Source organism: Palaemon carinicauda, chromosome 13 (genome assembly GCF_036898095.1).
Source record: "Palaemon carinicauda isolate YSFRI2023 chromosome 13, ASM3689809v2, whole genome shotgun sequence".
NCBI classification, from domain to species: Eukaryota; Metazoa; Arthropoda; class Malacostraca; order Decapoda; family Palaemonidae; genus Palaemon; species Palaemon carinicauda.
In genome coordinates, this window is record NC_090737.1 from 25,449,120 (window position 1) to 25,464,831 (window position 15,712).

General features: G+C 35.7%; 1 protein-coding gene across 2 annotated transcripts in view; it reads left to right on the top strand.

Annotated features, from left to right (window-relative positions):
- The window catches only part of LOC137652228 (zinc finger protein 236-like), a 161,856-nt gene that overhangs the window by 38,652 nt on the left and 107,492 nt on the right, over positions 1-15,712 (top strand). For both annotated transcript variants that reach the window (XM_068385463.1, XM_068385464.1), the window contains exons 5-11: positions 788-947; positions 1,482-1,616; positions 4,367-4,519; positions 4,943-5,107; positions 9,906-10,049; positions 10,196-10,345; positions 13,025-13,148. In XM_068385463.1, the coding sequence (XP_068241564.1) occupies positions 788-947; positions 1,482-1,616; positions 4,367-4,519; positions 4,943-5,107; positions 9,906-10,049; positions 10,196-10,345; positions 13,025-13,148 (1,031 nt within the window). The remainder of the gene's footprint in view (positions 1-787; positions 948-1,481; positions 1,617-4,366; positions 4,520-4,942; positions 5,108-9,905; positions 10,050-10,195; positions 10,346-13,024; positions 13,149-15,712) is intronic.

Genomic DNA, 15,712 nt, shown 5'->3' on the forward strand with positions numbered 1-15,712 from the left:
TATTGCGCCTGATACAATACACAAAGGGAATGCGCATCATGATATCGTAGAAGCAATTCCTTTACACATCCCATACAGTATTTGCTAACAAAACTGGGGGAAGACGTCTTAATGTGTAGTAACAAGCAAACAATTGGTAGATCTGTACACAAGAGACAATGCTGAAGAAGTGCAGAGATAGAGGGACTGACACAGCAGTTACTACTAGTTGTTAGAATGTTCCTTCTTCTACTAAGGGCATGCATTTATTGAAGAGAAAGAAAATGGAAAATTTTTTATAAAATGTTGCAGGTAAATGTATGTTAAACCTACCTTTTTGCAAAGAAGCAATATGAACATATGGGGAAGTTCATAGAAATGATAGCGTGAAGTTTGTGGAGACAAATAAGGAAACAAAATAAATGAAAAAGAAATTGGAAGGGTAAATTATTGCATATAAATTGACTTCCAAAGGCAAATTTAATTTCTGTAACTGACCAGGGTGTACAGTCTATACACATTAAACAAAAAGTACATGTACCACCAGCTTGAATTGTTTGCTTACTATGTGAGATATGTTATGAAATAGGATGTTCCTGAAGCATTAATGCTATTTCCGATAATTTTATTTGCATGTAGACTATAGTTCATTTCATTACGTACTGTACTGTAAGATGATATTTTAAATATTGTTTGCAGAGTTTGATCTTTTGTAATTTTTAGGTCTTCTCAAATTTCATTATAGTTAGTTAGTTACCCTAAATCAGCTAGATAGAAACAATAAATATGGGAAAAATTTTTCTTTCAGGTCAAGTTTTTTACAATTAGATGAGAATATGGTTGCCATGAATGATGTTGGAGGTGATTTAGGTCAGACCGGTGTCATATTAGCCAATGCTGATGACTACCTCACTCAGAAGGAAGATGCCATTCCACAGTTTGCAGCCCTAAGCGTTGTTGATGGTCAAGTAAGTTTTATTGCATGGTTTGCAGAAGAATCTTTTTCTTTGGTTTTTACAAAACTATAGTTATTTCCTGAAGTAAACTGATAAATCTTTTGTATCATCAAATTAGTATTTCTTTTCTCACTTTTGTATATTGTACTCTAGTAGGAACATTGTTGATAAAAAAAGTGGTGTGAGAGAATTACATATAGTACTTTATTGATATCGATTAGCATACTTTTTTGTAAAATATTTTTCCCTGTTTATGTAGGAATAAAATTCCTACTGCACATCATGTATGAAAATAACTATCTTTGTTTTATAGCAAATTTTTATTTATTTTAGAAGATCCTGGTTTTTTAATTGCACTCATGTTTTGGCTCCTAGAACTAAGAATTCAATAAATTAATATTATATTGTAATACAATAAAGCTTCTTATTTTACTGTATAGCAATACTATTTTGAAATGTCTAAGCATCATAAATTTCATAAAACAAGTAGCTAGCTAGCACTGAGAAATGTTTCTGAATGTGTAGCAATTCTGTTTTCTCTTTAAGATGGTTTTGACTGCTGCCGATGCTACAGTTGACAGCAGCATCACGTTAGAGGGAAGTGGCCTAGTAAATTCTGCAATTGCCGAAGCAGAGACTGCAGGTCTACCCACTTCTATCCCTATGGTTTTGAAAGGGGCGGTTAGTAAAGAAGTTTATTTGCTACCTTTTGTATTTTGTTAAGTTGAATTAATACATAGATGAATATTTTTTAAATTAGTAACAAAAATAGAATTTACAATTGAAAGGAGTGGCATTTGTGATAATATAATTAATGTCAATACAGTCTGCCCAATTTTGTGACAGAAACAAATAGAATATTTTATAGTGAATTAGAATGTTAACAATTAATCTGAAGTCAGTTTGAATGAAATTTGGAATTTCAATTTTTTTTTTTTTTTTGTTAAGTTCAATACTGTAGTGTTAGATTTCCCTTTGTAACAGGAGGCATTAAGCAAAACAATGACACAATCTGTAGTAAATGACTATGTAATGAATGAATGTTCTCATGAGCTTTATCCATCCATATACCAAGGCACTTCCCCCAATTTTGGGGGGTAGCCGACATCAACAAAGAAACAAAACAAAAAAGGGACCTCTACTCTCTACGTTCCTCCAGCCTAACCAGGGACTCATCCGAGTTCAGCTGGTACTGCTAGGGTGCCACAGCCCAACCTCCCACATTATCCACCACAGATGAAGCTTCATAATGCTGAATCCCCTACTGCTGCTACCTCCGCGGTCATCTAAGGCACTGGAGGAAGCAGTAGGGCCTACCGGAACTGCGTCACAATCGCTCGCCATTCATTCCTATTTCTAGCACGCTCTCTTGCCTCTCTCACATCTATCCTCCTATCACCCAGAGCTTTCTTCACACCATCCATCCACCCAAACCTTGGCCTTCCTCTTGTACTTCTCCCATCAACTCTTGCATTCATCACCTTCTTTAGCAGACAGCCATTTTCCATTCTCTCAATATGGCCAAACCAGCTCAACACATTCATATCCACTCTAGCCGCTAACTCATTTCTTACACCCGTTCTCACCCTCACCACTTCGTTTCTAACCCTATCTACTCGAGATACACCAGCCATACTCCTTAGACACTTCATCTCAAACACATTCAATTTCTGTCTCTCCATCACTTTCATTCCCCACAACTCTGATCCATACATCACAGTTGGTACAATCACTTTCTCATATAGAACTCTCTTTACATTCATGCCCAACCCTCTATTTTTTACTACTCCCTTAACTGCCCCTAACACTTTGCATCCTTCATTCACTCTCTGACGTACATCTGCTTCCACTCCACCATTTGCTACAACAACAGACCCCAAGTACTTAAACTGATCCACCTCCTCAAGTAACTCTCCATTCAACATGACATTCAACCTTGCACCACCTTCCCTTTTCCTACATCTCATAACCTTACTCTTACCCACATTAACTCTCAACTTCCTTCTCTCACACACCCTTCCAAATTCTGTCACTAGTCGGTCAAGCTTCTCTTCTGTGTCTGCTACCAGTACAGTATCATCCGCAAACAACAATTGATTTACCTCCCATTCATGATCATTCTCGTCTACCAGTTTTAATCCTCGTCCAAGCACTCGAGCATTCACCTCTCTCACCACTCCATCAACATACAAGTTAAACAACCACGGCGACATCACACATCCATGTCTCAGCCCCACTCTCACGGGAAACCAATCGCTCACTTCATTTCCTATTCTAACACATGCTTTACTACCTTTGTAGAAACTTTTCACTGCTTGCAACAACCTTCCACCAACTCCATACAACCTCATCACATTTCACATTGCTTCCTTATCAACTCTATCATATGCTTTCTCCAGATTCATAAACTCAACATACACCTCCTTACCTTTTGCTAAATATTTCTCGCATATCTGCCTAACTGTAAAAATCTGATTCATACAACCCCTACCTCTTCTAAAACCACCCTGTACTTCTAAGATTGCATTCTCTGTTTTATCCTTAATCCTATTAATCAGTACTCTACCATACACTTTTCCAACTACACTCAACAATCTAATACCCCTCAAATTACAACACTCATGCACATTTCCCTTACCCTTATATAGTGGTACAATACTCGCACAAACCCAATCTACTGGTACTATTGGCAACACAAAACACATATTAAAAAATCTCACCAACCATTCAAGTACAGTCACACCCCCTTCCTTCAACATCTCGGCTCTCACACCATCCATACCAGATGCTTTTCCTACTCTCGTTTCATCTAGGGCTCTCCTCACTTCCTCTCTTGTAATCTCTCTCTCTCTCATTCTCATCTCCCATCACTGGCACCTCAACATCTGCAACAGCAATTTTATCTGCCTCCTTATTATCCTCAACATTCAGTAAACTTTCAAAATATTCCGCCCACCTTTTCCTTGCCTTCTCTCCTTTCAACAGCCTTCCATTTCCATCTTTCACTGTCTCTTTAATTCTTGAACCAGCCTTCCTTACTCTCTTCACTTCTTTCCAAAACTTCTTCTTATTCTCTTCATATGAATGACCCAATCCCTGACCCCACCTCAGGTCAGCTGCCCTCTTTGCCTCACTTACCTTGCGCTTTACTTCCACATTTTTCTCTCTATATCTTTCATGCTTCTCTACACTATTGCTCTGCAGCCATTCTTCAAAAGCCCCCTTTTTCTCTTCCACTTTTACCTTCACTCCACCATTCACTGCCCTTTCTCATGTTGCCTACAACATACTTCTTGTCACACACATTACTTGCAATCCCAACAAAATTTTCTTATACAGTACTAACTTCCACTCCTCTAAATTACCAGTTTCTCTTACTCTCACTTCGTCTTATGCTATTTTCAACCTTTCATGATATTTACTTTTTACAGGATGTGGAACCACCAATAAATAAAGGACCTTTTACGTGTGAAGTGTGTAGCCTCAGTATTAAAAAGTGGCCACAGTATAAGAAGCACATGAAAAAGCATCAGGAAGATAAGCCATACCAGTGCTTTGAATGTGATCAGTCATTTAATGTACAGGTAAGTGGCCTTGTTATTACAGTGATCTATAATTTTTTCTTATGTTAATGGCTTAATTCATAGAACATCAGTCTCTACTTTACATTCTAATAATAGTGATTCAAATCTTCCTTTCATTCTCAAGTTTGTCTTGCCTCACCATTTTGTGTTTGGAATTTTGAAGTGAGAAAATAATTCAGGTGTTGTTTAATATCATTTTGATAAAAGTGGAGGTTATCATTATTTTTCATCCTGATCCCTTAAACCATACCTCAGTGCACCTAGTATTAGTTCAAGAGAAAAGTGTGTACAATAACTACTGTAAAGCCTCTTAAGAGATTCTACTTATGAATTATTATTGTGGAAAAGTAAATTTATTGAAATTAGATTACAGTATATATTTATGAATTATATTATTTATTATTTAATTATGTTTACTTGCAGAAAAACTTACGTTTACATGAAGCCTTGCATTCTACGGAGCAGTTGGTGTGCCCAGAGTGTGAAAAAACATTTAGACGTCTAGCTTCATTTAAGAACCATTTATCACTTCATGAAGAAGATGAGTCGGTTATATGTGAAATATGCCAAGAAGAATTCATATCAGTGGTAGGTTTCACTGTAAATAGACATTTTTATTATGACAGTATAGTACACACATATCTTTTGCTTCTTATCATCAATCTGTCACTGATAGGTAATGTTTTTTCCTTTAAAAATACAATCCATCATCCTTTAATAGGAAGTAAGATTTTAGCTTAGCTAGAATTGCTGCTTAAATTTTTATCAAGATAGTAGAAAGCATTTTACTGATGGTTGTTGGTTAAGCTCTTCACTCACTTTTGATCTCGGCTGCAAACAGTACAGATGTACTTGTACTGCCTCTCTAATTTTGGCTGTTTTGATTTTCTTGCGCTCTCTTTTAGAAGGAAAAAATAAGTGTGCCAACAGAACTTAGTGTGCAAGGGATAGATTAAAGGAAAAGATTAGGATATGCAGTTGTTTCTGGATAAACTGTAAATGTGTGATAGGTTTCTGTGCAAACCTGCCGTTGTTCACATCATTCTACTTCCTGTTTGCCAGTTTGACTGTTATTTTGTCATGTCCTTGCTAGTGCGGCCCTATAATGATGATGACAACGTGAACCTAAGGAAATTAGCATTCCTTCGACAGTACTAGTGTTCCATCAGCAAAAAGAAGTTTTGCTGCTGCTGAGTGTTTAAAGGGAAGGTCACTACCCTTCTGCCCTTGCAGTGTCTTTCAGACCCATGGTGAGGTGTTAAAAGGCCTAACACCTGGTTGTGTTGTCACTTCTTTGAGAAGTCCCCAGAGGCCATCTCCCTAGTGGGAGCATCGTTGTTGGCTTACATGTCTCTGTAAACAGAACTTCAAGCTCCTCCATTTCTTCTGCCTCATCTTTGTTAGATTCTTCAGATGCTGTCAATTCTAGAAAAAGAGCAAGTAGGGGACAAATGGTGAGATATTTGGATAAAGTTGAGTAACTCGGTTAGAATAAGGAAAAGAAACCAACACGGAAGGTTAAAGAGGATTTTCGAGGATTGATTAGACTTCGACTAATCTCTCCCCGTGTACGCGTGGAGGAGATGGTGCATTTCAAGACATCTCACTGGTGTCTTGGTACAGGGTACAGATGTTAATATTCTTGTTACCTGTGTTTGACCTCATACTGAACAGAGCTCAGTGGGATTTCGCCAAATCCTCGGGTCTCGTACGCATGTCCCATATGGGTCTTTGACTTGAGTGTCAGACAGAGATCTGACCCTTGAAACTGTCTTTTTACTAGTCTCAGACTTGGCAAAGTGAGTAGGCGGCCTTTATGGTATTTCGTATATCACGAGTCATACTGTAGGATGGAAGATACTCTTTTTCACTTTTGTTGCAGAGTTCATGGCCAAGATCCAGAACTCTAGGTTCAAGTCCTTCTCCATTCTTGCTCTATAATAATTGACTAGCTGGGATCAGCATGATTTGCTTCTCTCTCCTGTGAGGGCACTACAGCACCCCCTAAAGAGAACTCAGAGGTTCAGACCAGAACACCAGAGACTTTTCAGCACCGAAAGGGTGAAGAAGACACCCAAGGAAACTGTTTCGTTCTGGTTTCATGAGACCCCTGAAACCAGCAAGGGAATGGAAAAACCATCCCTGACATGGGCTTACAAAGTCAAGTGTATTGGTTCCTCCCTAGTTTTCAGGAAGAACCCGTCATTGATTCAAGTAGGGTAGAAGGCAGGAATCTAGAAATCCCAGACAACCTTGGCCACCCACTACCTTTGGGAGCATACCCACAGGTCCTTGGAAACATTTACTCTTGGTCTGGTGGTAGCTGATCAAAAGGTTTTGTAGCAACCTAGCTCCCTCATGGGATAAGAAGCATCTTGTTCAAGATAGCAGTTGCAACATAACCTAGAATGAAAGATAGGATGATTGTCCTTTCTCTTTCTTCCGTTCCACCATTGGGATGCAGCAGCTGTGCCATTATGTGCTGGACTGGACATCAGATGCAGGTAAGCTTCCTAATCAAGCAACTTTTCTTCACAGACATGTTGGTTAAGAGCTATCTCCCGCATCCTTTCAGTAAATGAATAGAATGAGGGCAAACCCATTTCTCATAAGGACCATACATTCAGACAACATATCCATCACACATATAGTTTCTGCCATGATTTTCTACCAGTTACTTGTTAAGATCCTACCCAGACACCAGTAAATCTTCATGCTTAGGTGACAGGAGTTAGCACCTCTGCTCTATATAAAATTAGGTGTTGTGACAATTCCCGAGACAGCTAAACCAGCCAGTTTGGTTCATAAGGACTTCCTCTTTCTTGAGGATAAGTCCCCTATTAAAAGACGATGGTTTGTATTCGTATAGAAACAAATCGCAGATTCTTTAATTAATTTGTATTTCAGTATTCCTAACTATACAAACATGAGTTCTTTTAAGTAACACCTCCTAACTCGACCTCCCTGCAAGTTTAAGCCTAAGGTCTAAAGTATATGCAGAACTGACTGTTGGGTGGGCAGGGCTTACCCTCAACTTGTCAATAACTATTACAGTAATACTTCGGTATTCGACCATAATTCATTCCAAAAAGATGGTCGAGTACCGATTCGTTCGAATACTGAATGATTATTTCCCATTATAAATAATGTAGAAGTGAATAATGCATTCCAAGCCCCAGTTAATTCACTATTAGCATGACATATTAGCATAAAAATGTGATGTAGTCATGTAGATTTTACACAATCGGTAAACACTAGCAGTACCAGCTGAACTCGGTTGAGTCCCTTGTCAGGCTGGGAGGAAGGTAGAGAGGAGAGGTCCCTTTTTTGTTTCATTTGTTTGATGTCGGCTACCCCCCAAAATTGGGGGAAGTGCCTTGGTATATGTATGTGTATGTAGTAAACACAATAATATATAAAATTCTTAAAGAAAATTAAAACATCAGAAGTCATTTTAACATAAGAAAACTTACCTTTTTGGTTGTGATATGACAGTGTAAGTGGATGGCTGTGTGGGGAGGAAGGCAGGAATTATTGCGGAGGGGGGATTCCCCTTCCATATAAACTTCTGGTAATTGAGGTTTGGGGTTTTTTTCCATTTACTGTCATTTTGGGGCAGTTGAACTTTAGGCCTTTTTCCTTTCTTCTGTCGCTTTGAGGCAGGTTTTTCTTTAATTAAAAACTGATCCAATGTTTGTTGCTTTTGCTTTTTTTTTTTTTGAAGAATCTTAGGGTAAGGAGACATACCATTATTATTGAAAAGGTTTACACCCCTATTGGTTGTTATGGTATCAGGATGAGTTTTTTCAACAAAAGCTTGAACTTCCCCCCACCCCCCACTTAGCATAGATTTCTAGCGCTTTGTCACAAATAATGCCTTGCTAATGGTATCACCTAGTAACTGTATCTGATTTGTAAAAATAAGTAGCAACTTCTCCACTTCAAGTATTTGAGGCCTTTGCCTCGTCATAGTAGTCACTCCTTTAGCAACATTAGCTCCCTTTAGTATTTCTTTATTCCTTAGAATTGTAGATATCGTTGACTTAGCTGTAGAGTATTCGAGAGGAAGATCTGAAACACGCATTCTTTTTTTGTTCTTGGAAATTATTTCCTTTTTCAATTCAATAGTTATTTGCACTTTTCCTTTTTGCTTGACCACTTTCACTCTTATTTTTCTTTGGACCCATGTTTAAGTGCTAATGAATCAAAATGATTGAAAAAGGATGCAAAACAAAAATATAACACAGTGTAACACGAAAAATAAGGCAGAGCGTATGTTTATGTTTATCCGAAATAGCGGCTTACTCATATCTGATGGCGTTCATTTTGGCGGGCCTTTAGCTTTTATTTGCACTGGTCAAGTACCGAATATTTGTTTGAGAGCAGGGGCATTTTTCACTCTAACTTTTTGGTATAAAACTGATTTGTTTGAGCTTTAAGAAGTTCGAATGCCAAGGTTCTACTGTACTACTATGTTAAAAGTAACGGCTATTCCGGCTAAGCTGAAATCATACGCCCTATTAAAGGACTGCTGGTTTGTATGGTGTGGAAAAATGCAAATGACTTTAAAAAAAGTGTTATTAATTTCTAATCTCAGGACATACTGTAGTTTTATGAGTGCATTACTGTACAGTAATGTGTATTATTTTTCAGTTTTGCAAATGTCGATTGATTTTGAATTGATGACTGCAAATAGTAAATTTATTTTACTTTAAATTTTGTTTGCAGGTTTTATAAATAAAATGTGAAGTAAATAATATTTTTAAACAAAAATTATTATTTCAATCCTTACTTGAAATTCATGTGTAATGCATTCTTTACTTAAAAGCTTTAACTAAAATGAAAAATTGGTTTTGCTATGACGTATTGTAAAACCTTTTGCTCCACCAAGGAAGAGGCACTGGTAGATAGAGTGGTAGTTTAGGAATGATCCATTTCCAGCCATTGCCATCTTGATTTCTAATTAATTCTTTAGTCACAGGTTTGGTAGGCCCCATTTATATTGGTAGAATTTAGTTTGTATATTCTGTCAGCTGCTTTTTCAGTTCTATTCTTTTATTTTTCTTTGTATACTCTCTATCAATTGCTTTTTGTGTTCTATAATTTTGTCATTTGTAATTATTTTGTTTTCTTTCTTCAAGCCTTTCATTTTTTTATGATAAATTTGTTTTAGTCAGATGGTTGTTCTATTCTAACTTGGTTGCTTTTAAAGTGTAAATATGAAATACAGTATACCTTTGCTGATAATAAAAAATCTAATTTAAGAGATTCGTATGGAAAGTGCAGGTAAGATATATTTTTTGTTTTCATGTTGATTTTTTTTTAAATACTGTAGCGTTCTTCAATGGAAATGAAAACCAACTACTTTTTTTCTTTTCCCTCTCAGACACAGTTGCAGATTCATATAGAACACCACAAACAAGGTGTCACAGCAATGGAAAATAAGAAAATAAGCATTGAATGCAAGGAGTGTGATCACGAATTCTCAGATCAAGCTTTGCTGACTCATCATATGAAGGTTCACAAAAAGGTAATAAAAGTTTACCTATTTATCTTAATATCTGAAATGCCAGTTAATATTTAGATTATATATATCCTTTTTATATTAATCCATAGGATTTTGTAAGATTATCTTTTGATTCTCATGTACTTCAATTTTTTATTTGTTCCTCACAGGTTAGGAAGATGACAGCAACAAGACCTAAAAGAAAATTAACCAATCGTTCAAACTTCGAAAACAAGTGTTTTGATTGTGGGAAAACTTTTCTTAAGCCTTCTCAGTTGGTGCGTCACATACGTATACACACGGGAGAGAGACCATTTAAGGTATGTAGTACTGTAGTCTTTTTTGTTCGCAATGCTAATTATTTGGGTATTGATAAATGATGTCTCCCTGAAATGTACATGAAAGCTGCTGTACTGTACTGAACAGTATTTGAAATTTTCTGTATCGGCTAAATGGTTTAACAGGATGTGTTATGCAGAAGTCCAAACAAAAACTACCTCTTTGGCTGATATAGGAGAAGAAAATTCTGTTATTATTATTATTAATTGCTAAGCTACAACCCTAGTTGGAAAAGCAGGATGCTATAAGCCCAAGGGCTCCAACAGGGAAAGTAGCCCAGTGAAGAAAGGAAATAGGAAAAACTAGAAAAGAAGTTTATTAACAATAACATTAAAATAAATCTTTCATTTATAAACTAAAAACTTCAAAATAACAAGAGGAAGAGAAACAAAACAGAATAGTGTGCCCGAGTGTACTCTCAAGCAAATACAGTATGTACAGATGTGTACTGAGCCCAATCTTATTCTGTATCAATACTATTGATCTGTCGAAAATACTACAAAGCATGGAGTGAAGTTCAAAATATTTGCAGATGATACACACTTTTACTTCTCCATAAATGATATAGACGACACTACTGAAACTCTAAACCAACATCTTGCCAGTGTTAGGGAATGGATGACAAACAAACAGCTAAAATTATAAGAAAATACACCTGAGTTTATGGTGGTTGAAAAGAAATAACAGGCCAAGAAACTTGGGTGTTATTCAAATAAACATAAATAACAACTCTGCCCTGACACTAGTAAAGTTCATGATCTAGGCATATCTCTTGACTGTAAGTTGTCTTTCAATGCCCAAATAAATAATGTAGTAAAAACTGCTGGTTATCATCTTAACTGCTATTATAAATAAGTACGTGGATGAACATTCTATAAAGAAAAGTGATAAACTGTGTGATTACCAGGATTGACTACTGTAACTCCATCCACTTCAATTTACCATAAGTGCAAATTAAGAAATTACAAAACATGATAAACGGACGAGCAAGACTGATAAAATGTGCCCTATCCCAAGAAATTATGTTGACACAGAATAGTCACAAATGGTTCCAAATTATTTAGAACCTTGATATATGGCTATTGTAGGCTCTAGAGTCTACATATGCGGCCCCAAGGCTTTACAATAAGCTCTCATTAAACATCCGAAAGACAAGATATTGAAGCTTTCAAGAGGAAACTGAAAACTTTCTTGTTCTCTGAGTGATTCGATAGTGTTGATTTGACAATAAATGAGCAATATGCGGTATGAACTGCTGAATGCCTTGGAATGACTATGATAAAATGACTGTGAAGGTCCTGTAGAGAGTAGGGTTCCCCTGCTGTATAAGACCAGTAAAGCAGCACTTGAAGTAAAGTAAGGAAAGTATGGTGGAAAAAATTGTTAGGACTTAGGACAAGGAATGGTAGTTAAGCATGTCTGAACCTCGCATAATTTGGAAGCTTTGTTATTTGTCTTTCTGAATACCGTCCATACAGGAAAGGTTGGGATTTTACTTTTAGTGTTATTCATTTTGATGATACTTTTGCGCTTTCTCTTGGTCTGCATTGAGCAGATAAACAGTCTTATTCTATTTTTATTCTAGTTCACATTTATTTTTAGCTACTATTTGTTGTTGTTGCTGTAACAGGCAATGCAGAGTGCCAGAAATAGAAAGCACTATAAAAAAAAAGAGAGGCAATTGATAAAATTGAAATATAGTGGTAGCTGTGTCAGATTGTTTTTATCCAAATAAAAAAATATTTGTTGATACATCATTCCCTATATCTGACTACTGGTGCAGATTAAACGTATTAGACAAGTGTATTCTCTATATTTGAATTCTGGGGCTTATGAAACTTCTTATACATTTAACCAGACTATATTGTTGAAATGCTAAATTCTCATTGGCTTGGCTGTTTTTAAAGCATAACCATCATTATCTAAAATAACATTTACATTTATATGAAATAATTACGTTATTTTTTGGATAGGTTCAAGTGTTACAGAGTCCATTCTGTGTATGCAATTTTAATCCAACTAAACAGATTAATTATACAATGTTTGCAGTCTTGTCTAAATAATACTTTTAACAACTTTTCATTGGACAAAAAATATGGAATTTTAAAGAGTTGTTACAAACCTTTCATCTTTGAAGGTAGGCAAAAAGATAAGATCATCTTATTTCTTTAAAAAAAAATTCATTAATACATTATAAGAAAGAGGTTATAGTTCAATAATGTGTTTGATTTATGTTAATGCACAAATGTTGATTAAACTGACCCTCTGGAGAAGAAGCAATATGAATACAGTAAAGTGAGTATAGAAATGAAAAATTTTATTATTAAAATTCTATTTTAAATTATTTTTCATCCATGAAAGTCTATTTATGTATCTACCAAAGCACTTCCCCCAATTTTGGCTGGTAGCTGACAAAAAAAAAAAAAATGAGGGGGAGGAACTTTTCTTCTCTCCACTCCTCCCATACCAGCCTGACGAGGGATTTAGCCAAGTTTAATTGGTACTGCTAGGGTGCCACTGCCCACCCTCCCCCGCTATTCACCATGAAAGTATTGATGTTTACTGTGAAGTTAATGAAATTCAATTTGAATTTCTTTATAATTTTCTATTATCCTACTGAATGATAATACAATGGTATGATCTTCCTTTTATATCAACAGTGTACATGGCCTGGGTGTGATAGAGCCTTCAACCAAAAGAATACTATGCAGATCCACATGGATATTCATACTGGTACCAAAGCACACAAATGTGAATTTTGTAATCAAGAATTTATACAACGAAGTAAGTATGGTTGTCTAACTGAATTGTCCCTTTATCTATCACTGTTTTAGTAATGTAAAATTTGACATATGCAGATTATCAATCAATAAAATAATGATTAAGATGAAATGAGATGATTATGAAAGGTCCTTAGTTTTCAAGTGATTACATTCTGTTCCTTATGCTATTCAATTTTTTCTCTAATTGTTTTCTCAGTTTTAATTATTAAGTAGGCATGTTTACTGGTACTCTGTTAAAATTTGAGATTGATATACAGTAATGAAATATGTATTTTATTTATTGACTAGATTATAGTTTGACAGTCCCATAAGCTTTTCTGATTCCATCTTGTTTTGTATCATTTTTTTTTATAGTAAGATATTTTATTGTTATGAACCTCTCCTGATGTTCATATTGCTCCTCTTTCACAGCTTGGCGTATATTGACGTTTACCCCAAAACTTCTAACTTCCTGTTTCCTTCCAACTTCCAATAAGCTTAATCCTCTAGTACAATTTGGAGACAATCTAGTGGCTAATGGCAATAATCACTGTGTTGGTACGATGTACTTGCTTCTGCCATTCAGTTATCTTTTATCAAATTGATTTTGATAAGTTGACACTGCATTCCCTCTCTGTAGGTTGTGAAGCATTTATAAGTTATGTAGATTATTAATGATTATAAAGGATAACTTATCCTGGATTTGTTAGTAACTTCTGTGGAGATTGTTCATTGTGATCAATATCCTCATTTTCTGTGCATCTTGTGGCAGGGGTAGTACTGTATTGTGATTTAAATAATCTTTGTGAAGAATGCAAAGGCTTTACTGTTCCTCATATGGGAAATTGTGTTCAAATGGTTGCTGACTATATCAAAAGTTACAAAAATAAAAGAAAACTAATTTTTAGTTCAGGAAAAATTTTACACATTCCCTTCTTTCCTCATACACCTGACAACATTAAGATAACTAAAAAATTCTTCTTCACTCAAGGGGTTAAATACTTTTCACTTTGTAAGGATGACCATGATCTGCATTCTCTTTGTTTCTATGCTAGTGGCAGTAGTGGGATATAGAAAAACATTGTAAGGAATGTGAAGGCCCTCCTATTCCTCTTATGAAAAAAAATATATATTGAATGGTTGCTGATATAATTGATAGTTCAAAGAGTAATAGAAAACTGACATATTTCTGGTGAAAATCTAGAGACAGCCGAGTTAGTTGATTATATCAAAGATGATGACGATAATGCCTCGCCAGCCATTAAAAATAATATCTTTTGTAGTATTGTAATGAGCTTCAAAAGCTCTTGACTTTGGTTTCTTATATGAATTATAAAATGAACATTAAGGCTTTGATAAAAGACATAAATTCTGACCTGACCTGCCCTGTTTTGAAACCTATCCTAACTCCTCAAGTTTTGCCTTGTGGTTCTAGTGCACCATCCAGTAAGGGTTCTGATAGTGACACTGTATTACAGATATGAGATCCTTTCTTAGAGCCTTGAATTCTTTACTTTCTTTAAACCCTTCCGCAAAACTCACATTCCCACAATCCACTCCGCTCTATTACACCACAGGATAACGAGGCAGAGGACCTAGTTGGTAGCCTGGATCCTAATACTGCTCCACTTGCTCCACTTACTAAAGTAAGCTCTTATAAACAACCTCTTATTTTACATATGATTGGCTTGTCATACTGTATGATTCTTTTAGAGTAAAACATGCCTGTATTAAATATGTTAAAGTTTTTTAAACCGATCGGTTGTATGATGTTTCGAATGGCAGTGCGCAATAGTCTCATACAAACTTGGCAACTAGCTCATCATGAGCTTGCTCTAACAGTGTAAATGCTGGGGCTAGTACCTCAACTGCCAAAACAAATCCCTTTCCATACAAAGTGAACAAATGGAAAAGCCAGTTAGTAATATCTTGGAAAATCCTTTAGAAGAGAATGAAGTATACTAAGAGACATCTTTTTAATTATTAACCCTTTAGCAGGCAAGTAGCCCTTACAGGCTTTATTTTTTCATTAACGTTACAAGTCGATTGAATGCAGCCAGTGTTATGGAAATCACAACATTTACTTTCTGCCAATAGGAGCACTCCTCTATTTATTACATGGCCTAAATTTTCTAAAGGAATAGCTTAGATGACCTGAAATCAGTTAGAAATATTCCTGGGGAAAGTTGGATCAAATTCAAAGGGATTGCAACCAACACCATGACTCTATAGTAACCTGTCTTTAGACCAAATACAAAAGAATGCCTTCTACAATTATATGTAATATCAACCATAATAGATTTTGAAGGAAAAAATAAATGGAGTAGAACATTTTGGAAAAAAGTAGTACAATATTCAATACTCATAATAATCCCTGTTTAATCCAAGTGAATTTGTCAAAAAAATTCTCTTCCTACTTCCATTTTCTTATGGAAAGACATGCTCTGATGAATTTTAAGAAGTGAATGTGTATTATGTACTGTATCTGACAATTGCTTAGGTAGGACTTGCTAAAATAATAAACAACTAAGAAATTAACATTTAAGCATTTCATTGTTTTTTCTTACTTATCATGATAAATTGTGA